At 36.4% G+C, this 27109-nt stretch overlaps 1 protein-coding gene and 1 pseudogene across 1 annotated transcript; both read right to left on the bottom strand.

Annotated features, from left to right (window-relative positions):
• Positions 1–256: 256 nt before the first annotated feature.
• Positions 257–8454, bottom strand: LOC120125182 (annotated as a pseudogene).
• A 3671-nt stretch (positions 8455–12125) lies between these two features.
• LOC120125176 lies at positions 12126–25447 on the bottom strand. Its single transcript, XM_039143671.1, has 14 exons — positions 25329–25447; positions 24438–24597; positions 24069–24326; positions 23707–23881; positions 14854–14915; positions 14621–14784; positions 14390–14487; positions 13899–13957; positions 13672–13806; positions 13360–13589; positions 13115–13274; positions 12783–12858; positions 12604–12654; positions 12126–12491 (listed from the first exon to the last, which is right to left on the bottom strand). The coding sequence occupies exons 1-14, from the start codon at positions 25397–25399 to the stop codon at positions 12274–12276; spliced, it is 1917 nt and encodes a 638-aa protein (XP_038999602.1). The 5' UTR covers positions 25400–25447; the 3' UTR covers positions 12126–12273.
• Positions 25448–27109: the final 1662 nt, after the last annotated feature.

Genomic DNA, 27109 nt, shown 5'->3' with positions numbered 1-27109 from the left:
GTAAGTGGATCCAAACCCATATGAGTAGATATTATGATTTAAACTTTGCATTATTTATAAAAGAAACAGATAACATTTTACAAACTATACGATTGCACATATTTGGCATGTTGTAATTTTGTTGTAGTGTTTGCACTATATAATTTAAAATAGGAAAAAATATAATAGATTGGGGACTAACAATGTAATTTTTCCGATAGATAAATATTTCAGCAAACACCCACAGTCTCAACAATAATGTCTGTAAAACATTTCAAAAGGAACGCCAACAAAGAGTAAGTTTAATAAAATTGGAAGTGTACAAAAAAGAAGAGGGTGGAAATGCCATTTTACATAGTTTCAAAGATGTAACAATAAGATTATCACATAGTTCAGTATCCCTATACTGAAGAATCATTGCTCCACTTTACCAGAGCCAAAAACAAGAGAACAATTAAAACAAGTCGCAAGGCAACAAAATATTATTGGTTCCGGTTGTCAAAAGTTTGAGGGCGGAATTTAACAAAACAACCCCGATTCCGGGGCTCACCATCTCTCCCTCGACCTTGGCCTGCCATATAGAAAACAATATAATTTCCGTTAGCCATGTAACTCGGTCGAGCACACATGTTCGATCTAATATTACAATAGCAATCTTTAGCTATGGAAGAGCAACATTAGCCAACATTTGGGTAGACATCTCAGAAGATGATGTAGAATATGCAGCGGTAAATATTTCACTTCATCAGGATGAATCAGTTTTACACACAGAATTAACCGGTGGCGTTTTATATCCTTACCTATCCAAATCTCTGTTTCCCCGAAATCCTCTATCCCTGCCACCTTGATATCCTCCCCAAAATCCTCTTCGGTCGTCAGCAGGTCTTGTCCATGCATCCACAGAACCACAAGATCTAGGCCTATCCATGAACTCCATATTTCTAGAGCCATCACTAGAACCAGACTGAGAGGGTGGTCTATCAGAGAAGTTGCCACTCCTGCCAGATCCAGAACCAGGCCTTTCGACAGCTTTCTGCCCGAATCTAACTTTGTTCTCCATATCTTGGATAAGTTTCTCTAATTCCCTTTCCTTGTGACGAAGTGTTTCACGTAAAGTGGGCTGGTCCCAGCAGATTCCGAGTCTGGAGTTGAATCTTTCTCAAGCTCCTTCTTTAGATTAGCTATTTCTTGTTTCAATATCTTCTCCTCTGTTTCTGGCCTGAAACATTTCTTCATTAGAAAAGAACATGATGGTACGGGCAATATATTCAAAAGTTTATTGTTAGCAAGAAAGGGTCAAAGTGGAATTGAGACACAATTAGGAGCAAGCACACAGAACAGTCGGGGCATCTGAAACAATATATACAACAACCTTAATCATACTACAACAAAGCATTCTACTACCACTGGAAAAATGGAAAATCAGAAAGGAAGTTGATAAAAAAAGCAATAACATGCAATTATGTTACATTAATAATCTCGCAGTGGAAATAATGTTGTTGGATTAAGGTAACCCATAGAGAGACAATATGTCACACCCCAATATGGGGTTAGATTTCTTTTAGTTTAAATATATGAAATAATATGATGTTTGGTTGGCTAATAATTATTTTATTAGGCCATTAAGTTATTAAACAAATTGAAGATAATGAGTTAGGTTGAGTGTGGACAAATTGTTGGATGAGTGATTGATTAAATACATGGATTGATTTGTTTATATATATATATATATATATAAAGATAATGGATGAGTGATATATTGAATACATGGGGTTGATTTGTTTTTATATATTTCATGATAATGGGGGAGTGAATGAATGATTACGGGGATTGAAAATAAAAGATTTTTCTATTAATAATTTATTTTTAAATATTTAGAACCACAACTTGAGGATATCCTAATCTTGGTGTTGGAGATAAGATAGAGAGACTTCAATATAATAATAACAGCATCAACGTGTCTGTAAACAAAGAAGGGTTGGAGGGATAAGAGGAAGAAAACTGTCAAGGAAAGATTGGATATTTTAAATGGTAACAGGAGAAGCTATATTGTTCTTGGTGGGAGGCTTCACTTCGTGAAGTTTGAGACAAGCAAATTGAATGAGTGTTTGGATTTTATTTCTTCCAAGCATCTTCACTGTGGCAGAATTGATTCCCATCATTGGAATTCTGAGGCCCCTGCCAACGAAAATGCAGTTATCAAGTTTTAAATCGGAGTTAACTTGGATCCTTCTCTGCCACCTGAATTAAGATTCAAGTTTTGGCAGTGTCTTGTGTTCTCTATTCTGAGGTATGACATGCTGTTGGAAGGGACAGAAAGCCACTTCGAAAACGGTATCTTGAGGCCATTGTACCACCTTTTGTTGCTGCTTTGAGGAGGTGGCGCCGACTCCTCTACCAAGTCCACAAAGCAGCAGAGACTTTTCAGCATTAACCCCAAACCCGAGTGACTTTGTAATGAGATGCAGAGTCCGGGGAAAGTGAGAGCAGCAAACCGTCGGTGCAACTGGCCATGCAACAAGTAACATGCATAGAGGATGCTGTCATCTTCATTGCACTCGCGGCTGCCGTTAACCATAGCTTTAGTCTTTGGTTCATTGCAACATGGATACAACTAGATTTAATAATTGAGAGTGGTGCATCCAAGAGACACTTCACGTGGGTCAATTACTTGCAAAATGGGGTTATGATTCCCAAAAGGAAAATCACGTGGGAAGTGCCTTAAAAAAAATATAGTGGGAAATCGCATCATGAGTCTTCAAAGCTTGGTAAGAACTTGGACTTGTCTCATAGTTTCCTTTAGTTTTAGTTTATGGCTAAATAGTGCAAATTGATTCGGTTCAGTCCCTAATTTTTAGTGATTAATTATAAAGTAACCCCACAGTATTCTATTAAACTAATTAGGTTTCCAAATTATTATTTCAATTCTAATAAGTTATCTTTATGGCGAGGAAATTATTTGGATACGAGTTAGTAATTTTGATGGTCTGGATCGAGAGGAAAATTGGAAGTTGAATCAAAGAACGAGGGCGTTCGAATGGAATTTAAATGGTCGACCAGTATGGCACAAAAAATAGAGGTAATACTTTACTACCTCTTTATGCTTTATGAAACATGTTGATATTGGTAAATGCATGGATAAGATAATGTTGATCACTTTCGTGAGTTGAATAATTTATACACTCGATATGAATGTGGTAGAAATTCTGTAACTGATTACGAAATGAATGACTAATATAAGAGATTGAGGAATTGTTAGAATTAAATTACAAGTTTGTGATTAGTGATAAAGAAATCAGCTATGGATTTGTAACTTATATTTTATATCATCAAAGGTTAAATGTTAAAGGTACTTGGATGAGAAATTATGAGAATACTCCGATAGGTAAAATTACGAAAAATACCCTTATGTTGTAGGATGACAAGAATTGTCCCTGGAAGTTGACTAATAACTTTGAAAGGATATTGATCTGAGAAAACTACAGATGTGCATAAGAAATGCTAGTTTGCTTAAAAATTGGATAACTGAGTTTTAACCCAATAAGGATTATGTAAAATACTAGAAATCTGTTAAGAAATCATTTCGAGATCAAAGAATGTTCGGGAAAACATTAACCATTGGATCTCTAAAGTATAATTTTTTCGTTAAGAGTTAATACCGAAATTATCTGGTTAAAAATTACGAAATGCCCTTGAGAGGTAAAAATAGTCCAAGTTGACTCTGAATGAGAAAGTAACATGAGAATTTATTCTTAAACCGATAAATTACTGATTTAATGGTTGAGATCCTACTTTTGTATGGAAAATTCCTAATAATTCGTTAGTAATGTCTGAAAAGACTTTTAACTCGAAATCTTCGAGTATGAGTAAATATCTGAATAATAAATTATCGAGGGTGCTCTTCTGTCAGAATTGATTTGTATAGAAAGGAATTGATGATAAGTCTGAATTAAATAATAAGATCGAACGGAATGAACTGATTAAAATACGTGGGATCTGCAAATGACTAAATACCCTTGTAATGGAGATGACTCAAGAATATCACCAAGTTCAGGAATGAATAGATATCCTCAAGCTTTGAAATGAATGGAAAACATTGAGTACCAAAATGACCAAAATGCCCTTATGGTCTATACTAAGTAATGTCTTGGATTAATTAAGAAATTCAAATAAATATGGATGTTGTACTGCTCTTTAATGTTATGAAATGCAATTTAAGCCGGTCAAACAATATTAGTGTTATATCAATACTTGAATGGCATAGGTACCACTTGAATACTAGTTCTTATCCTCAAGTTTGGATTGATGATAATTATGGAAGAACTCAGCTCTGCTCAACGCTAGAGCGCATTCGATATTAAGAAGTGGATATTCGTGAGATAAATCAACCACGAATAACAAAATGATTTTTAGTATATGACTAATGTGAATGAACGGTGCAATATGAATCCGAAACTCAGAAGTGTCTGAATTACTCTTGAAAACTCTGAAGTAGCCGGGATAATATTAATTGCTAAATAAACCAAGGAACCTTAATGACGGAGAATTTAGTATTAATTGGATGAGTTTGGAAATACAATAAACTTGTCTGATGTACGGTCCTTATGGTTATGAACTAAGAATCAAATACGTCATCAATTCTTGATATTATTGTAATCTGGAAAGAAAACAAAGATTATAGGGATGCATGTTTGATTCCTTAAGGTATATTTAGCGATGATTCTGAAGATGATTTATGGACAAGAATTGTTGGTATTATAGAGTGAATACCAGGAAGGGAAATGAATTGACCAGTCGACAGACATCAATTCTGAGAGTTGTTCAGCTCAAGTTGTTTGATAATCCGATCGATTGTCATGGATGGTAATTGCCCTGAATATTCGTTTCTTCTTTTTCGACTCAAATCACTCCAGTATTTCCGGATGCACATGAAAACATAGTAAGATTCTAAAGTATCAACCTTAAATGTTTGATTAGATCAGTTAGTAGCTGATTCTCTTCAATAGGACCTCGTTCCTGGAATCTGATCAAATTTCATAAGTTTTCTATTATTCATACTGATAACTACAAAATGCCTCTGATAAATATTGGGATTTATCTAGTGTGTTCCTTATATTTTGAAAATTTGTTTTATTGTTTTAACATGTGGTACACTGAAATCTATAGTTATTGTTTTGTGGATGCACCGACTTAACGATTATGACTTAATGGATTTGTATCATTGTATGTATTGTATCTTGGAGATACAGATTTGTAAAGTACAGCTCTGATCAAACTGGAAAATTTTTATGGACCTAATGTGACTCTTAGGTAGGCTCTGTGGCCCTGAGATCATTCTCGGGTAGGCCCTGCGGCCCTAAGATGTGTTCTTAGGTAGGCCCCATGGCCCCGAATTTTCTTGGGTAGGCTCTCAGGCCCTAAGATATTCCCTTAGGTTAACTCTTTATACGATGGTTTTAAATTACGAGTTTAAAAAGCTCCACTACAGTATGGTTTATGAGATTTACTGAACTATCATTTGATCAGTGTACCTATTATGATTTTATGGTATTGTTGGAACACACTAGTTATCCTATTTGATCTCCTGAAAATGTCATACTTTGAATACTTCCTACGAACTGTGATCTTCATGGCTTCAAATCGATGAACTACCAGTGGAACCTCAGATTTACCAAAAAAAATTGTATACGTATGATTCAAGAAGGAAACTATGTGGCTTTTCATTTATCTGCATGCCCTTTAGCATCACTTGGTAGTTCTGTATTACTGAGTTTTTCGAAGCTCACTCTATTACTCATCATTGCAGGTTAAAAGAATCGTACCAGTGCAACTATCAACATCAACAAGGGAGTTCTTCCGGCGTTGCTTGCAGAGTATGGTACATGTGATTAGGGGGCATGTAGATTGTATTTTGTTTTATATCTGAGTTTGGAAAACCTATTTTATTTCTGAATAATTATAAATCATTTTATGAGTTTGCATGTTTTGATAAAAAGTTTTAAATTTTCCGCTATTTTTACGGTGGGTCGCTCAGGTGGCCCTAATGTGACACTCCAGATCGGATTGGGTTATCCGCATCGGTCTGAGGGGATTACACAATACTAAACAGAAGAACACAGAAAAACCCAAATATCACCAAAGGTTTAAGATGCACACAAAAGGAGCAAGGACGAAAGTAGAGGATGATGGTAAAAAGAAACTAAAACTAAAATGAATAAGAACTTCCAGAACCTTAAAGAAACATAGAAGGCTGGCAAATTGTTAGAATAGAATGCCGGGATGGGAGGAAAGTGTAGTAATATAATCATGTAAATTTTGATTGAAGAAAAACTATTAGTTAGTTGGCAACTTTTTCCCTATATGATATGACTAGTGGTGCATATGCTACCTACACAAACTACTGAACAGCGTTAGCACAGGAAAGCAATCAAGTGTCAAAGATAACAAACTAAAAGCTACATCAAATTATTACATTTTCTATTTGACAAATTTAAACAAATTTTGGAACATTGGTAGAGCTAACTTAGCTTTTCTGTCAAGAAAAACAAAATAGAAAGAAGCATCCCCAGCCCCGGCAAGAAAAGGACAATAAACTTTTTAACTTTTATCCTCTAACTACCAAACAAATGAATAAACAGTAGTTTTGTATTCAACAAGCCCCTAGACTTATGGTACCATAACGAAGATTATATTTCAGTCATACTAGAGCAAGCTACATTTTCATAAATGAAACAATTTTACATGTAAATTTAATGCATGAAAAAGATTTAAAGGAAATATGCTAAGAACTTAAGCAACAAATCCTAAGGTCATACTCAAAACTCATCAAATGGTATTTGAACTGCCCTACATCAATTTCAAAGTCTTAGTAACAAATGCTTTCTTATGGAAAACATAGTATACCCGATAACTAGAGAGTATAAAGCAGTTAGCAATGACAGGACAGCAAAGTGGTAACAGCCAGGGCAATTTAACCAAGCAAATATGCTAAGAACAAAAGCAACACTGAAACCATCATTACCGACAGCATTAAAGGAAACTTATCAAAATCAATTCAACCATAACCATATCACAACTAGTTCGAAATTAAATTATGAATAAAATGGTTTGAGAAACGACATGAAAACCTGTCTATTCTTCAATGTTCTAACTCAAGATCAATCTTACGCCAATCTTTCCCTCGCTCTTCCAGCAAAACTTCTCTAGACTTAGCATCTCCAAACGGATTGACCTTTGGCCTGTGCTTAACTACGTTTTCATCCCTTGCAGCTGGGGGCCTTCAGACCTGCTGGATTGTGCACTAGATGGCCTGCTGGAGTGAGTGCTCGTAGGCCTGCTAGATACCTTCTTTGATTCAATCTCAGAATCCAGTTTCTTCCAATCCAATCCTTTCTCCGCCAACACCTGTTCCCTTGGCCTCGCCGCTCCAAAAGGATTAGGCTTATTCGTCTTAACAGCTGACTCATTCACTTCCCCTCTCGGAGGATCCAAAACTAATCTAGGCCTTTCCTCTCTGAATCCACCCCCACCACCACCTTGGGTCCATATATCAGGCTCCGGTCCAAAGTCATGAAAACCTGAACCAAACGTTGAAGATCGAGCCTGAATTGGCCGTTTTCCAGCAGTCCATTGATCAGCCTCATCAGCCTTAGAGTTTCCAACGCCTCCCCCAGTTCCAAGTCCACCGTATCTGTTCTGCCGGCCCGAATCAAACGAAGGAGTTGTTTTCTTGGCCACTGCCCAGTTATCCGCCTTATCAGCACGCGATGACTGATCGTAATCAGAAAACCTAGAAGGTGGACCGCGTCGTTCTTCATCAAAGCCTCCGTACTGCCTTCGTCCTGAGCCCCATGATCCGTCGCTTCCGTCACGTTCACGCATACCCCGAGCCGCAGATGGACCGGACCTACCATAAGACGAAAATCCTCCTCCCAGACGACCATACTGCATTTCCTCAGCGGTATGTTCTTTGGGTCGGGTCGGGAGGAGCATCATCTCTTCGGGTGTCAGCTTGTAATCCATTAACCTAGCACCCACACCGAATAATCATCCGCCGCCGGACGACGAATTCGTCACCTTGTTGAACTCCGAGAGAGTCATTTTCTTCTTCTTGGGCTTCGCGCTAACGGCTTCCTTTAAGTTAGGAAAACTCCGCGAATCAGCCATGGGAGCAGAAGCAGCCGCTGCTTCCGCAGCTTGACGCTCCTCCGCCTCTTCTCGCTCGGCCTCGGCGGCCCACGCGCCGATGCCACCCCAGGGTTTAGACATTTTCGAAAAAATTATATAATTTCCTCTTACTTTCTCTCTGATTTTTTAATTGTTTAGTTTGGTTGAGATCGGATTAAAAAGCGAATGAAATTTTAGGAAAATTGAGCAGGGCTCCGTTAAGGGAGCCGGAGCTCCGACTGCATGCGAAGAAGGTAAGAGCGGTTTACAGTTTCTTTTCTTCCTTTTTGTTCGAGGAAATTCTTACTAAGAATTTGTGCACAATGCTTTTTATAGGGAATGGAGTGATAGAATGAATGTTAAGCGCGCTACAAGGGATGTGAAATGCACGGACCAATAAGAGACAACAGAGAAGGATTCTTGAATTGTGTGATTTATGTTAGGCGGAATCATACACTGTTTGACTTCCACATTTGGACGGTCGAGATTAGGGTGTTGAGAATCTTGCCTCTCCGGGGTTTCCAAAAATTCACCACTAATATTTTTTATTAATATTCAGAAATCTCATAATCTTAAGAAAATGGAATTACTATTTAAAAGAAATAACCATGAATCAATTAATCAATATTTAGGATAAACTATACCATTAATCAATATTTATACATTCAATCAATTTTATCTTAAATTTAATTTAATAAATTCCATCCACTAATTAGATAGTAACACCATTCGATTAAATTTTAGAATGGTTAAATTATATTTTTTATAATTTAATTTCAATCAATTTGATCTTAAAATTAATTTAATAAATTTAATTCACTAATTATATGATAATACCATTCAATTAAATTATATTTTCTATAATTTAATTTTTTAAGTGTAATCTTCTGCTTGAATGAAAATTAAATAACAAATATATGAAGAAAAAGGATGTTAGGGGGAGTTGAACACGTAGGACGTAGGGAATAGAATAAGAGAGCCTAACCACTGAGCCAACCTCCACATTTGAGATACAATTCACGCAAGACTATATATATCTTATAACACAGTTAATGCTAGAGAAAATAAATGAAAATGGCTATAATGACTAATGAGATTCAAACCTAGGCGTCATGAAAAATTTAAAAGTACCAAACCGTTTTAGCAAACCTTAAGTTTGGATAATAATTGGCATATATTTTATATATATTAAATACTAGTTTATACAATATCAAAAGAAAAATTAAAAATAAAATTTATATATATATATATATATATATATTTAAACAAATTTAATATTTTTCATATTTATAATTTAAAGATTATATATAATCTTAAATTGAGTCTTTCTTATTTAATTAATGATTTTATTTTTCCATATTAAAAATAATAAGGATAAATTATTTATATTTTAGCTAATTTTTTTATTAAATTGTGTAGTTTTTAAATTTCATATTTTGAACTATAAAATCATTAATTAAATAAAAAAGACTCAATTTAAGTGCAATACCCTAATCCATTTCTACCCAAAGATCCATGGATTACAATGTTACAAAAAAACTACCGAAATAGTGAATTAAAAATTTTCTTTAAAACTGCTTAGTAAATCACTGAAATAATTCATCCATAATGGTAAAAGTGAAATGGGTAATAATATGAGTTTACAAAATAATGGGGAGCTCCAAAAATAAATCCAAAATAATACAAATATTGAGTATCAAATAAAGTTACGACTGAATACATAAAAATGGTCCATAATAGTACACACCCTCTAAAGAATGACTCAAGAGGTATTCTGAAGGTCTCTGGAAATCTGGTCTACTGCACTGGAATGTCTGGCGACAATAACTCCCCACGATCTGCTCCCCATGAACTTGCGCACGGAAATGCATTTCGAATGATGAGCTTACGAGCTTAGTGCCTCACTAATAAATGTACTATATTATATGCATTCATTGAAAGAGCTAGATATCGTCACATGTTTGAAACATGTGAAGACATAATATATTAAAACCTAATATGCTAAACTATGACAGACATCATGGTGCGACGGAGGGATCCTGTCATATCGGAACTCACACCTCTTTAGCCTATCGGGTGGAAATATGGAATTATGTCGTCGGAAGCTTATACCAACCAGCCACTCCGTCGAGTCTTGGGGAATTTGGCACTCAGTCGGTTGCTGAGGTGCCATAACACTAACTTGAATATCCACTGAGTGTCGTATTCTGCTTAGGAGGAACTCGGGTGTCTTGATTGTTTCCCTAGCATCAAATAAGGCTAGTTTTATGTAATCCTAGCTGTTATTGTTTCAACTGTTCTGATATTTATTACTGTTCTCGCTTGAAGTCTTATTTTCTATGCTATAGCGTATTTAGGGTACCTCAAGTTTGATCCCTTAATCCTTGAATTATTTATCCAAAATGTATGCGGGTCTCAATACTGACCCTTCAGTATCGATATCGAACCCTTGGTATGATACTCACCTATTGGTATCGATACCCCCTTGTCTGACGTGGTTGTTGGGTTAAGGCATTATCGATACCCTAGGATGAGTATCAATATTGTGGTGTTGGGGTATCGATACCAAATTTCGGTTCGATATTTAAAAAATACCCTGGTATTGATACCCCCATGAGGAGTATCGATACTTAAAGAATGAGTATCGATATCGCCCTTTTAAAAATGTCTGATTTTTTGCCTGATTGAAGAACAATATCAATGTTGTTCTTACAGTATCGACACCATCATTTTTGCCTGATTGAAGAACAATATCTATGTTGTTCTTACAGTATCGATAGCATCGTTATTGGGGTCTCTATTTTGGCACGAAAATCCTATCTTTTCATACCCAAATGCCCCATTGAGGTCCCCAACTGATGTTTAGGTGCTTTATTTAATATTAAGGGTCATAAAGAGTCTACAAGCAAGCTGAAAAACACTCAAATGATGCAATCTATCATGGCATGCTTCAAGTTTATGAAATCTATCAAAACTCATCTAAATGAGATACATGTGGTATATAGGAGTTAGAAGTGAGTTACCAGATGATTCTAAGTTGTTGATGGTATCCAAAGGTCAACCCAAGGTGAACTTCTCCTTCCCCTTACTTGAGAGTTTTCCCCAACTTTTATCACTAAATAAAATCAAACAAAGGATAACTAGCTGAGTTTAGAGGTTATGAAGGGTTTAGAACACTTTCTAAGGCTATAAATCACTGAAAACTGATTAAACTCAAGAGTTTCTTAAACCACAAAAACCCACTTGTGGCAACCATGGCCAAAATTTGATCCCTTGGTCTTAAAAGGAAGCTCTAGATATGTTGAGTTTGATTCTTACCTTTAGAATGCTGATAGGAGTCTGAAATATGATAAAGCTTCTACATTTAATCTTGTGAGAGGAAGAAGAATGGGTTAAAGAAGAAGAGAAGATGACAAACCTTGTGAATAACAAGGGGGTAAAAGCAACAGAAGTGGTCTCACCAAGTTTTAATTGGTTTTCAGCTTTATTTTTGAACTAGGTATAATTGATTCCTTGGTCTCTCAAGTTTCATCATAAGCTTAAAATGCCTCCCTTGATAGTTATTGGGCTCAACCCAAGCCCAAATCCAAAATGCCTCCCTTTACTGTTGATCTTATGACTTAGCCGTTTTTTTCTATTTTGTATTAAAAAAGGGCAAACAACACATTCAATATTTAAACTATTCGTTTTACTATCTAAACTTTTATTTTAGTATCTCGTTCAAAATTTAATGTTAAATTTTGAAAAATAATTAAAAATTTAGGTACTAAAACGGACCAAAATTGATAGTTAAGGTATTAAACACGTTAAATTACGTTAAATTTTTAACTAAATGGTACTAGAATGAAAAACTAAAATGTACTAAAATGAAATAAAAATTATACGTTATGTACAATTTTAAAAAAATTGAAAGTTTAAACACTAAAACGAACTAAAACTAATAGTTTACCTACAAAATGTACAGTTTACCCTAAAAATTATAAATTTAATCCACCCATTTTATTTCATCATTTTAATTTATATTATTTTTATACAACACGAGGATTGTCCTAGATATAGAACACACTTACATAAGAGACGTGAACTGATATGCGTTTTTTTTTGGGGGGGGGGAGGAGAGAACTTACACTAAGCACAGGTTAAAACAAACAAAGAACAGCCATGCTTCGCCACTGCAATCGATATCAACTGTTTCGTCCCTCCAGACTTTCCACTCCAAATTTCATGGTACTTGCATGATACTCCTTTCATGTTTTTCCATGGTAATACCTTCGCAACGTCTGCTAGCTTTGCAGACATCACAGTCATCACTGGGTTCAAATTGAAAAACGCTAGATATATTTCTCCTGCGAAAAAAAAATACAAAGATGATAAGTGAGAACGTCAATGAGTTTCAAATACCGTCCTTGAATCTGCTGTATAAATTGAAAAAGAATGACGGCCTAAAATATATCGAACCTCTTCTACCGGTTGCAATCCATGAACGAACTTCACTCGAACCAGCATCATCTGCATGAACAATCAAAATATATATGGAAATTAAAGAAAAATGAAACTTGTAACAAAAAAGGAAGAGAAGAACAGGTAACAAGATCTTGAAGATTTCTGTAACTTTCAGCTAACACTAAATGTATCACCTTTCACTAAGTCGGCTGTTGCACATAGACCGGAATAACTGTTTACGAGGGAACCATTAGCATTCAATTCCCACATCTGTGAAATCCAGAACGAATGCATTAGGTAACCTAGCTTAGAAAAGCTGTCATCGATAACAAGATACTGAAATTTATCGGAAATGTTAGTATATAAATGCTAGTGGTCTGATAAAGGTCATATATGCGTCATGATTCTATATTTATTGATCACCTTTGGCCAGTTTTCAATAATTATATCAACTGTGTTTTCTTCCTTTGGTTTTAATTGCGCATCCAATTCTTTGTTCTCGTAATTTTACAAATAAAAACGATACCTGATTAGCATCGCGCTTGCAAGGTGTGAAAGAACCTCCCCCAAACTCTTTCGACGTAAGCCTCCTCCTTGGAGAAGCATCCAAGCATAATTCCAAACCATCACTTGCTAATAAATGGAGTGTTCCCTCGTATCGTTGCTTGTAGATCATCTCTACACCCCTGTATAAGTTATTCAACAATGAATAAGAAACTGCACGAGTTGCAAAATATATACACAAAACAGGCTATATATAAAACTAATTACGAAGAAAGAAGAGGTTTTCTCTTGTAAAGGCATGGAGGTTCCTCCAGTTTCTCCCTCCAGCAGATTTGTTCGAGATTTTGATCGAGAGCATTAGTTGACCAGCCATTTGCTTTGGGATCCTTGCAGGTAGTCAGACCCAAAGCTCGTTTACCTAACATGCGCCCTTCAGAAAAATCCTGGGAGAGAACCTTTTCTTTTCTTCTAGATCTTCTGCCCGAAATGTAAGGAAACTGTAAAAACAACAAAATAGCAAGTATTATTAGCTTAAAAAAAGCTTAATTTCCCACACTATGTCCATGGAAGTTTACATGCCTCCATATTGTTTAGGCTAAAAGAGTTTATCTCGAGCAGTGTAGGGTGCGTGATCAGGTTATATGTTGTTTCGTCCAACTTTCTAACATCTCCTCCGAACATAAGAGGTGACTTGGCCATAGACCATAAAGTCATCTGTGAAAAGAAGTTGCAAAGGTCAATAAAAAATGTGTACTTTTGGTGCTAAGTAATAGAAGACCAAATCGTATGTATTTTTGTAAACACACCTGACTTCTTTGCTCGTCGATATTAAGATTAGAAGTTCTATGTGGACCTTCGTTTGAACCTATAATGCAGGAAAGCCTACAATTATATGTGGTTCTTCACTGGTTCTAGCCAAGCCCTCACATATAAAGGCCCCGAAAAAAACTAATTAGTTGAGATTTTCTCATGAACAAATTAGTTTTTGAACCCATTAAGATGTTTATGTTTCAGAATTTGATTTGATACCACAGACAATCAAAGGCCAAATACATTTCTGTTGAATAATGATTTCATGTCAAGAACTGAATCTATTTCAAGGTCGACTGCATGTGAACAAGCAACAAAAATTTACCCAACAGAAAACGTAACAGCAAGCATCACATTGTCACTATAATTAATTGATATGACTTAATAAATAGTGGTTTTGTTTTAATCACTCTTGTCATCTACTTGGAGTAAAATAGTAGGGTCAACAAGAGCATGAAAAGAATAGCTATTTTTCGGGGATTATAACCTGGATCAGTGAGCCATCCCAATGGTAACATATCCAAGTCAGGCCACGACTTCCCCAGCAAGCCGTTGGCACCTATCATTTTAGCATTAGAAAAGTCTCTGAAATCAAAACCAAATCTATCAGGTTACAAAAAGAGATAAAGACGCAAAGTGCAAATGAAATGTAAACAAAAAAAAGTAGGAAATTTCATTTGAAATGTAAACTCTTAATCATATGGAATGTTAGACCCACCTGGTAACATCAAAGTGGGACAGGACATCTCTCCATGTATCCCAATCATCCCCGGTAATCCTGTACATGTTGACTAGTCCACTAATTTCTTTAGCCATAGCTGGTGTCACACTGGTACCGGGGGACAATGAATATAAAATGGGACGATCAAGCTTTTGCAGAACCTGCAGAAGGTATATCATTTCAGAAATTGTAACATCAATATGACTAGTTTACCGCAGGTCGTTCCGTACCTCTGATACAAAGGTTATCTCATTTATATCCAAATCATCACCAAATACACAGTCATTTTTTACTGCAGACAGAAAAATCAAAGGAAATTATAAGAAATAACATCAAAAGGATTCCAATTATGCTACAGTAGAAAGGAATTTTATCCGGTCGAAGTTGTCCATTTGTGATTAAAAATATAAGAACAATTTGATTATATTCCACTCAGGATTTACCATTTATACCCCTTAGGCCATTTCCAAGATTAACAAAGTATTACCAACTCAAGCTTTTAAGGAAGGGGAAAGATTCTAACTAGCTGAAAAAAATACAGGTAACGAATTTCCCATTGTTATGGATTTGGAGGAGCGTGGTGAATAATCATTTCAAAAATGATGACTTTGGCTCAAAATTTCGTAACTATGGGTCAAGGTGGGAAATGGTGAAAATATTCTCTTTTGGCATGATGTCTGGAGTATGGAAGCCCCTCTTAAATGCAGATTTCCCAGACTCTTTACCCTCTCTATCAACCAAAAGGAAGATTATCGGAGTTTGGAGAGTATGGAAATAGGGGCTGGATTTGGAATGTTGTAATGAGAAGGAATTTGAGTGATTGGAAGCTGGATCAGTGGGTTGAATTAATGTCTGTAATTAACAATTTTAGTGTTGTAGAGAACATGAAAGACAGTCTATCATGGAGAGGAAGTGGAGACGGAATCCATTCGGTTAAATCTGCATTAGAACATGTTCAAACGTGGAGGGAGTAGATCAGTTTTGGAAAATTCACCTCTGGAAAGGCTTGGTTCCACCAAGGGTAGAGGCATTCATGTGGCAGGTGGTGCATCAAAAGCTGGCTGTTAGAGCAGAACTCATAAAGAGAGGTGTTCAAGGAATTTTGGATCCCCTATGCCCTATGTGTAAGATGGAAGTGGAGACTTCCTCACATTTATTTTTTTCTTGTAGGGTTGCATGGAGACTGTGGAACAGATTTTTTTTTTTTTGATAAGATTAAAAGGCCTCATTAAAAACCTCCTTCTTGATTAATGGAGCTTGAAAAGAAGCTCCTTAATCATCAGAAGGAGGAAAAGAGCGCCTTAGATTTTCATTAAAGAAAATAAGATTACAACCTAGATAGATCTCTTCGAAATAACCCTTACAACAGTCCATAAATCCCACCCGAACAGGAATCAAATGCTAAACTGAAAAAGCAAACAACATAAAAATTAGCCTATTCAGCCTTTGCTAAAGCATCGACGTCCATATTAGCTGGCCTTGCAACCCAATTTATAACCCCCCAAAAATATGAGATTGTCAACTATATCACTAACAACGAATGCATAAACAACTGGGCATGAATTGACATTGTTGATCCAGTCTACTGCAACCCTGCTATCACTCTCAATAATCAGCCTATCTTTAACCCTCCCTTGAGCAGAAGCATATAATGAAATACCCCTCTGAATAGCTTTAAGTTCGATCATAGTCGGAGTCCCGGACCAGCTGACTCTTGAAAAGAACCTAGGACTAAACCTGAATGATCCTTCCAAATACCTCCTATACCCGATTTCTTCCAATCAGCTAACAGCTGCGTCCACATTCAATTTCAAAAAACCAGAAGGGGGAGGTACCCAAGGGATTGAAGAAGACTTCAAAGAACTATAAGGCGAGTAGGAATCTGCTAATGAAGGATCCATAATCAAGGAATCCTTATGAATAGAAACATCCTTATGCCTAACTCGTGATAAGAAAACTAATTCTAACTGATCAAGCTTTCCCCCTTCAAAGACAATAAAATTTCTGGCCTTCCAAATAGTCCAAATGATAGCCCCAAGAATGAAAGTCCAAATAGCAGAATTTGATTTCAATTCATCCCAAGCAGTAAGAAAGGTTTTTGCATCAGCAGAAAACACAGAACTAAACCTCCAAAAATTTAAAAATTTGTACCACAAAGACCATGCAACCGAACATGTAAAGAATAAGTGTGGGTGTTTCCTCAACCAATTTACAAAGAGGGCATAAATCATCCTCAATACCTTGAACACCTCTTTTAATCAATTCGGATTTAACAGCTAGCTTACAAAGCACAACCTGCCACATTAAAGATTCAACTCTAGGGGGTACCAAACCTCTCCAAATAATGTTATTCCAGAAGCAAACATCATCTGATCCTGAAGCACAACTTTTTATACAAGAACTGACTGAAAAAACACCATCCCCACTGCCTTTCCAAAGTAAAATATCACTGGAATCTTTAGACAAAGAATAGAGAGAGATGAAGCTCACCAAGTTACACCATTGTTCAACCTCCCAATCATTTAAATTTCTTCTAACTTGAACATCCCAAACCCAGCCTGATGGAAGGAATTCCCCAAACTCACAAAGTTTACCAGATCTATTAGAAGAAACCGAAAACAGTCTAGGAAAAAGAAACTGAAGCGGATAGTCTGCAGCCCAACTATCTTGCCAAAAACGAATAAGCTTACCATTTCCAACATGAAAACTACACAAACTTCGAAACTTAGAGCCAAATGAGTCTTGTTTGTAATGATTGTTAACCACCGATCTCCAAAGCCAAGAACATTGAGGAGAAACCTTGCTATCAAACAGTAACCTTGAAGAATCGATGTTGTATTTGCTATAAATAAAATTCCTCCAAACAGAGTGTCTCTCATTTGCAAATCTCCAAGACCATTTCCCTAGCAATGCTCTATTCATACTAGTCAGGTTCCGGACTCCCAGACCACCCTCGTTCTTAGGTTTACACACATCATCCCATTTAACCCAGTGAATCTTCTTTGAACCATTTCCCCCTCCCCTCCCCATAAAAAATTAGACATGATCGAGTTGAGAGCCTTGAGGATTGAAGCTGGAATCTTGAACATAGACAGGAAATACGTAGGCAGTGAGGACAGAACCGATTTGATCAAAACAGTCTCCCTACTAATGAGAGTGTAGCAGCCTTCCAACCCGCTAATTTAGTATGAAAATTCTGCACCACCGGTTCCCAAATAACAGATGCATTCTTAGTTGCCCCTAGTGGGAGACCTAGGTAGTTAGAGGGGAAACTCCCAACAGAACATCCAATAAAAGCTGCCCAAATCTGAACCTCCTCTTGGGAAATATTAATCCCAAACAAACTGCTTTTCTTTAGGTTAAGTTGCAGCCCTGACATAACTTCAAAAACTCTGAGCACCCTCTTCACATTCATAATCTGTGTTTTCGAAGCTCCACAGAAAACAATTAAATCATCATCAAACTGTAAATGTGTGAGCTTGAAGGACCCTTCCTCCTTGCCAACTGTCAAACCAGAAAATAGTCCCTCAGATACAGCCCGCAGTATTAATAAATTCAACAACTCCCCTACTAGATTAAATAACAAAGGTGAGAGTGAACATCCCTGTCTTAGTCCCTTAGCCATCGAAAATTCCTCGGTTGGAGACCCATTGACTAGCACTGAAATGGAGGCAGTAGAGACACATTTCCTGATCCAGCTAATCCAAGTCGAACCAAAACCCATTTTTTCAATCACCTTGAACAAGATAGGCCAATCAACCGTGTCATAAGCCTTTTTGAAATCTACTTTAAAAACACAACCCTTTAGCCCTTTCTTCCTCCAATAATCAATACCCTCGTTAGCAATGAGGGAGCAATCCAAAATTTGCCGACCGGGTATAAAAGCAAACTGTGATTGGCTGATGATATCTCCCATACAGCTTCTAAACCTCCTTGACAGACACTTGGAAAGAATCTTGTATACACCTCTACTAGACTAATAGGTTTATAATCATCTAGGCTTCCAATGTTAGAACCCTTTGGAATAAGGGTGATAAAGGTGTGGTTAATACCATGTTCCCAATTTCCCCCCCATAGAATCTGTGAAAAAACTGCATGATGTTACCTTTGAGCACAGACCAAAACCTTTTGAAAAATCCCAAGTTCAATCTGTCGGGCCCCGGAGCTTTATTACTATCGCAAGACTTTAAAGTCTCCCAAACCTCCTCCTCTGAAAATTCCTTCTCTAAAAGAATGTTTTGATCCACGGAAATTCTAGGAAAAATCAACCCAATGTCTTCCACATCAAAAGTAGACCGATTATTGAAAATATTAAAAAAGTGCTCTTTAACAGTGGCCTTAATTACAACTGGATCATGAGTAATATTCCCCTCAATTAACAAAGCATTCAACGCATTACGTTTTCTTCTAACTGAAGCACAAGTATGGAAGAATCGAGTGTTTCGGTCCCCATCGTTAATCCACTTCTTTCTGGAATTTTGATACCAAATCTGTTCCTCAATTCTAAGGAGTCTCCATAACTCTGATCTACAATTACGTAACTCCTCGATTTTCCCCTGAACCGAGCTGTCCTGCAACATCTGAACATCCTCCTCTAGCTTGTGAATTCTCTTTTCCAAATATGAGGTTGAGGTTCCCAGAAATTGATTTTTCTGCCCTGCCCAATTCTTAATGGCAACCTTAGACTTCTTCAAAACACTTAGAATTCCAGCTTTTCTCCCATCCTTCTTACAATCTGCTATAGTATGACAAACCATTTCCTCAAAACCTTCTTCCTCAATCAAATAATTAAATAGTCTGAAAGGTTTTTTCCCCCAATCAACTCCACCATCTTGTAGAAGAATAGCATTATGGTCTGAGATAGATTTAGGAATAAGTGACTAAATTATCTCGGGAAAAACATCCAAAAATTGTCCGTCCACCAAGAACCTATCCAACCTAACAAAAGTCGGATCATCTTGGTTATTGCACCAAGTGAACCTTCCCCCATTCAAAGGCAGATTAATTAGACCTGTTGATTGAATAAACTGAGAGAAAATCCTCATAGAAAATCTGTTCTGAGCTCTGCCCACCTTTTCATCCTCACACAAGTAGACATTAAAGTCCCCTCCAACACATAACGGCAGATTCTGTCCAGAAATGAACACGCTCAGTTCTTCAAAAAAACTTTCTTTTTCTTCATCCACTGAGGGTCCATAAACATTAATGAGAATACTTCTGAACTGATTAAATCTGAATTTCCCTATAACCGCAATGAATCTTCTGTTAATACTGTGATTTTCCATTCAAACACATTTTCATCCCAACAAAATAATAACCCCCTGAAGAACCAGTAGTTGGAGATTCAATAACCCCCTGAAAAATATTCAATCCATTCCTTCTCAAAAAAGACCTGGGATATTCTCTGTTTTAGTTTCTTGTAGCCAAAGAAAAGAAGGATGAGAGTTAGAGACTAGTCTCTGAACTGCTCTTTGTTTCTCTCTTTTTCCCAAACCCCTAACATTCCATGAAATTATAGCTAGTTTATCCTTCATAAAAACTGATAAAGAATCTAATTTCCCCAAAATGGCAACTCAGTTTACCACCTTTAGACCTTTCTCTAGCTCAATGATTTTATCCAAGAAAGCTTCCTTCCCCTGTGTAAAAGAAACCCCCAGAATCTGACTAACTTGCCATGTAGCTACTGCTTCATCCAAGAGTTCCGAGAAACCTGAATAAGATGTTGTATAAATATTGACATGTTCTAAAGCTTCTCTGACTAGAATTCTTTTTGCCCTTCGCTTAGAAGTGTCAGAATTGTAGATAGACAAATGTTTTTCCTCAACACAACCCTCAGACTCTTCAACCGAACTACTGGCACCAGATCTATCCACTAAATTTGGAACCTCACTGCCCCGTAAATTAGTCTCTGCTGTTGTAGTAATCTGGAGAACCGTCGTATAAGCCTGTTCATTAGCCTTCTTTAGACCTATAACATCCTCTGTAGCATTATTTCCTTTTTGATCATTCCCATACCAGTAATTCCTCTCCTTACATCTTCTGTAGACTCTTCTGAAGCTCACTTTTTGTAGAAAAAGAACTTCTATGCACCGCTCTCGTTCTGCCCCTTGTTAAGCTCTTTGATAGTTCTGAATTAGAAACTGTCAGTTTAGAGTTAGTTTTATTAACCTCCAGATCTGCACTGCCATACGAACCTGGAATAGAGCAGAACCCCTTATATTGTTTTATGGCACAACTAGCTTCTGCAATTCCCCTATTCTGAACCAATTTACCAAATTTATTGACTGTATAAGCTGGCCCATATGGAATTATGTTAGAAGCCTCCAAACCAACCAGTTCAATGTCATCAGATTGGGCTTCTGGCCCATCAGCCGAACTTTTTGAAAATCTGATACCCAAAACTGCAAAGTCACCTCTGATATTCCCAACGTTCTGACCATCTGACACTCCATTAATACTTTTCCCATGTTTAGTAAATCTTGGAAGATGTTTTTCCCCATCAGTACCTTCTGAGCCAAAGGACATGCCCTCATCAATCCACAAGTCAACCTTTTTTCTGAACATTCAGCTGATTTGACTGAACTTTCCTCATAATCTGACTTCCCCCTATTATCGCCTTCCTCAGACCCCGTCTCACTAAACTGTTTCCCAACTACTCTGGTCACCGGAGAAAATTTGAAAAAAGGATTTGAATCTTCACTGGGCGATCCAACTTTGATGGAGACTCTATACGATCTACCATAGGAACCGAGAGTAATGAATTCGGGAACAACAAAAGGACTAGCAACTCTCATAAGAATTCTAGCAGACGTGAGATCATCCCTGTTCTTAGTGGACTCATGAATTTCTACGTTATTCCCCCATCTCCCAGCATAACAGAGGCACCCCAGATAACTCGAGCTGGCAGAAAGCCATTGGCACTCCTTCTTCATTCAGTAAAGGGGCCAATCTGTCAAACCAGAAGCCTATTTCATCTCTCTTCTTTGTCCATGCCTCCGACATCTCCTCTTGAGATTTGAAAATAATAGCACGGGAATTATGGGCATAAACCCAACCAGCAATCTGAACTTCATAACCGTTACTAATGAAAAACTCATAAACTGACTTGAAATCAAGAGAGAGCTTAATAATCCCCGTTAAAGATCTTCTAACCCAACTCCGACCCTCGGTTGGGATATACATTTCCAAAACATTCTTCTTAGTTTTCTCCCTATGGCTCCCTTCAGAAAATTTCTCCCTATACTCCAATGCATTCATCCTCGTAACCTCAGTAAGTAAAGCATCTCTGTACGTTCTATCATCTCTAACACTCCTACTGGATAAATCTGCCTCTTTCAACTTAGGGGGTCCTGCTGTGGACAAATCTGGAACCAACTTAACTGGACTCTTGTTTACCACAATCCTTGGACGAACATCATTGTATTTTGCAACTCCAACAGAAATCCTTCTCCCATCTATCAGTGAGCCATTCAACATCTCAATTGCCCTCTTCAAACTAGATTCCCTCTCAAACTGAACAAAAGCGAAAGTGGAAAATTTGTATTTTGGATTTTTGGTTTCTTTCGGGATGAAAACTCTCTCCACAGTTCCACGGAACGAAAAAATATCCCTAAGCTCTCGCCGAGAAACTCTCCTGCTAAGATTATCGACAAAAGCCTTCCAGACCTCGCCAGAATCTATTTTCCCTTTTAACTTGTCTCTCTCCCATGGATTTTTAGGTCTTTGTGGAACAGATTTTTAGCTTTTTGGAAAATTTCAGCAGTCCTTCCTGAAAATGCAGTAAATTTTTTGCTAGCATGGGGAAAGCTGGTGCCTCAATCAACAATTTGGAGGTTTATTCCAGGGGTGGTTCTATGGACAATATGGAAAATTAGGAATGCGATTGTTTTTGAAAAGGGGGTTTTAGACACATCACAACTATTTTTCACAGCAAGATTCAGACTAGCAGCTTGATTCTTAGCCAAATTTCCTAAAGCTCCTATCTTGATGGACTCTCTCATTGGTGACCCTTCACTTGGGGAGTTGGATTTTTTCACAAAGCCTCAACCAGCACCTTCGGTATCCTGGACTCCCCCTCCCGTGGGGTTTTTCAAAATGAATGTGGATGCAGCAGTGATTGGAAAGCAAGTGGTTTAGGTGGGATTCTTAGAGATAAATCTAGCTTAGTTCTAGGGACTGTTTCAGAACCTTCTGGTCCGGTCCACCAGTTTTTGTGGAATTGATGGCTATTAGATCTGGTTTAATTTTCTTTGAAGCTTCGAAGTGGTGTTCTAAGGGTCGATTGATTATTGAAATTGATAGTAAGGTTTGTGAGGAGTAGATAAAGAATTCGGTTGTCTGTCCAAATATTTATGCTTCAATTTGTAAGGAGTTAAAGGATAGAATCAGCAGCATTGAGGGTATTCTTCGTTGGATTCCTAGACCAACTAGTATGGAAGCAGATGCTCTAGCTAAGACAGGAATTGGTTAGGAGAAAGCTTTGTTAGGATTTGGGTGATTTCTTTATGTTAGGGATTGAGTTGTCTGTTCTGGTTATGTAATTTGTTTGTAACAAACTTATGTAATCTTCCTTTAAATTTTAGGGCATCCTACATGTTTAGTACTTAAAGTATCACTTTTGTTTCGTTTTAGTACCTAAACTTTCATTTTTTTCAAAACCATACCTAAAGTTTACTTTTTGTTTCATTTTAGTACCTAAAATTTTAACGGCGGGATACTAAAATGAATCAAAAAGTAAACTTTAGGCATGATTTTGAAAAAAATGAAAGTTTAGGTACTAAAAACGGAACAAAAGTGATACTTTAGGTACTAAACATGTAGTTTAACCTAAATTTTAATAAAATACGAGGCACCCTTTTCCCCCTTCCGCTTTTTATTGGAATACCTTCCGGTGTTCTAGTAATTATGAAGGGAGTTTTCAACGAGGCCTCCAATTCTTATAAAAAAAATTTACCATTGTTTGAGCTACTGAAAACACAGTATAAAATTACACTTCCCAGAGAATTCAGTCATTTTATTTTCACAATTACAAGTCCATAATGAAACAGATTGTGCAAAGACTTTAACATAAGTGTTAACATTACCAAAATCAACACCCCACTCAGCATATTGAAGATAAAGGGACCTCAAGAAAGCTCTTCCAGCCTCTAGCTTGGTGTTTACACTCATGAAACCATGTGACATCCAAGCACAAGCCCTCTCCTTGAGCCCTATATCTTTTGCCCTCCACTGTCTGCCAGACTCTACATATGCAGATCCCTGACAAGACAAAGAAGGAAAATTCGAACACAAGTGTAAATGCTAATGCTCCAAATTTCTCAAGTTTACTGAAATGCACATTAAATATTTTTAAGTTACCAAGTTACCTTTGGTTATTCAACGTTTTTATTAGTCTCCATGTAGACTTTTTATAAGTGTGCTTTGTGGTGGATGTAAGTGTTATTACCTTGGCAGCGTCTAATATGGGGGTGTCTGCACTAAAAGCTTGCAGGCTTATCCCTCTCATAACATGTATTCCGAACTTTAAACCCATGCTGTGTACTTTGTTAGCTACTTCAGAAAAACCTTTCCCGCCTATGGATGAGGGCCATCTTCCTGGGTCGGGAATTGGCCTCCCCCATTCATCAATCACATCGAATCCAAGCGAATCAACATAAGCACCTGGCACCTTCCTTCTATACCAAAGGTAATCCACCACTACATACTGCGAACAAGTGAGGAGATAAAATGAAGGAAATAAGTTTTCTTTTCCCTTTTATATTCACATGACATTTCCATTTCCGTAGTAGTAAATAGAGAACATCAACCATGTCACCTCATATCCATGTGGCTTAAGACGGTTAGAAACAATTTCAGCATTTTGCAAGAATTCTTCCTCGGATATTGTCCAGCAAAAGGAATCGTAAGAGTTCCAACCTCTAGGTGGGGTGCTAGCATGCTCCTTTTTGGTTTGTAAATGTGTTTCAGATGGTACCCTGAAATAAATAATCATCATGATCATCACTGAAAACAAGTGGAGAATAATTATCCACATCCACTAATTTAGTGAAATGGTGAGTCATGTAGCAATAAGCCAATAACATGCATCATCGCTGACATTAAACAAACAACATCTTTCTGAAAGAAAAGGAAGGGACCAAAAACTAAAACAAAACATATGTCCGACGAATCCATAAATTAAGCCGAATAGTTCATATTAGCCCAAGTTATTGCATTTTCACTACATCGTTAATGAAATTCCATACACCTAATATGACACTCAATACTCATACAGTCATACCATCTTACAAGAATTGAAATATAGCGTTTTGACAGCATCAGCAGCTAATTCAAGCATCTTTTTTTCACCCCCTTCAATCATCTGATAAAAATAGCGTTTTGCAGCATGGTGTGAATTGCTTCTCATCAGTTTCATAAGCTGGGTTTTGAAACTACTTTACTGCTAAAATGCAAAAACATAAGATGCCCAAATAGTCCTTTTTTTCTTCTTTTCAACAAAAAGAACAGAGATGCAGTGAGGGAAATTCATGGCGTCACTAAATTGGGTTCCTTTAACCTAGTTTGGAGCTACTATTCAGATTCATACAGTTTAAACTTAAACTGAAACAGCGATTAACAAACGATGAATGAACCGAAATAGTGAATCAAAGCTAATAAGGAAGAGCAAATGGCCAACCCATCGGCGATGGAATGAAAACGAGCGCACCTGCAGAGAGAAGGAGCGAAGAGGAGGAAGAAGAAGAAGAAAGAGAAGAAACCAAGAGCCGACATCTTCATTGCTGATGCTTCCTTGTCGTGTCGGGAGAGTGAGTCTTGCTGCTGCCTTTAATTGATCACACACTTGTGCTACACTTATCATCGTTTAAAATGACTCGTTCAAACATTTGGATATAATTTTCTTGGCTTAATTCCCAAATAAAAAATATCTAATTTTCCCTATATTTTATTCAACTTAAATTTTGCAATTCATTTTTTTTTTGTAAATTCTATCCTAAAATCAATTCTTTAATTTTTTATACTTTAATCAATACTTTATTCTCAAAATATTTTTATAAAAAAATAAAAGTATAAATATATCTAATAATTTTATATAATATTTAATTTTAATAAATTAAAATTAAGACGAATTGATAGAATATATATGTAACGGTGACCATTAATTATTAACGTTAAGTAACTTAATTGAATACATTTAAATAATTGAGTGACCTGATTGACACAATTTAAAAAATGATGGTCACAGTGAAAATGGATAATAATTAGGTGGTCTCTAGTATAGTTTACCTTTTATTTTAAATAATTTACTTTGGTTTTTAACTAATTTATAATTATTTGTTGAGCCATTTAGAATTTAAATTTTTATAAATTAAATTAATTATACTCATCGTTAATGATGTTCATCGGTGTTCGTCAAGCGTTATAGAATTTTCCCTTTTACCCAAATTTTATTTTGATTTTATTCTAAATTGATTAGGTGATGACATGAGTTATTATTGTATGATAACACATGTTATTAATGGAAACCAATCATCAATGATTAAAATGAAAACGAAATCTTATTTTAATATCAAATTTTAGGTGAAAAAACAGGTTAACAATATAAAACCCAAAATAGATATCAATAAAACATTATAAGAACAAACAAACAAAAGGGCACAAATGCAAAAAAAAAAAAAATGGCACAAAAGAAGATGAGTAAACATTAGGCAGTGATCGGTGAGAGAAAAAAAGATTAAGATTTGGAACTTTTCTTTGAAGATCTCAATTATTCTTTTGGAGCGGAAAATAATACATCTTTATCTCTATCACAGCAAGCGATGATCAAAATCTGGATATTTTGAAAGAAAAATAAAAAAAAATAAAAAAAAAATTAAGTTCTATATAGATTCAAGATGACGTTATTTTAATTCTTCAAAAACGATACCGTATCTTTTTAATATTGTTTGCAGGTTATGAAATAACCAAAAACACGAATAATTTCAAGATTAAATTTTAAAATTTTTTATGACTGAAATAAGATATCAAATCACATCTGGCTAACTGTGCTCTTATATAAAAAAAGCAGAAATAATGGCCCAAAGCAAGTAACCTAGTAAGCCTAAAATTGTACATGAAATGAAGCCAATAAATTAGGCCCCCCGATTCGTGAACGCCCCTTCATACGAATCTCCTTCAATAAATTAGGGCCGTAAAAGTGTTAAGTCGAGTTTGAGTATTATTAAGTTTGATTTAGTTCAAAAATTTTGAAACAGTTCGTATCAATTTGAAAACTCACGAAAGCTCATAAAAGTTAAAAAAAAAAATACTTTTGTTTTATTTCCATTGCATGTTATTCATCCTATCATATATTTTAGTTATGAAGAATTTATTAAATGACTCTTGCAGATGTCAACTGGGCCTTGGAGGGATATCAAAATGATGTAGCAGTTTTCAATTGAAATGGGAGGCCAAAACTGAGCCGAGAATTCAGATAAGGTATCTCTTTCA

This window comes from Hibiscus syriacus, unplaced genomic scaffold (assembly GCF_006381635.1).
Source record: "Hibiscus syriacus cultivar Baekdansim isolate YM2019G1 unplaced genomic scaffold, ASM638163v2 tig00110429_pilon, whole genome shotgun sequence".
Classification (NCBI taxonomy): domain Eukaryota; kingdom Viridiplantae; phylum Streptophyta; class Magnoliopsida; order Malvales; family Malvaceae; genus Hibiscus; species Hibiscus syriacus.
Note: the sequence above shows the minus strand (reverse complement) of the source record. Positions and strands in the feature narration are given on the sequence as shown.

Excerpts from the sequence above, each read along its gene's own strand:
- LOC120125176 (XM_039143671.1), bottom strand. The coding sequence starts at position 25,399 with ATGAAGATGTCGGCTCTTGGTTTCTTCTCTTTCTTCTTCTTCTTCCTC. Across the intron at positions 14,916-23,706 it reads TGAGTGGGGTGTTGATTTTG|TAAAAAATGACTGTGTATTT; the intron begins GTAATGTTAACA and ends TTCTGTCTGCAG. Across the intron at positions 13,275-13,359 it reads AGAAAACCTCTTCTTTCTTC|GGGTGTAGAGATGATCTACA; the intron begins GTAATTAGTTTT and ends TAACTTATACAG.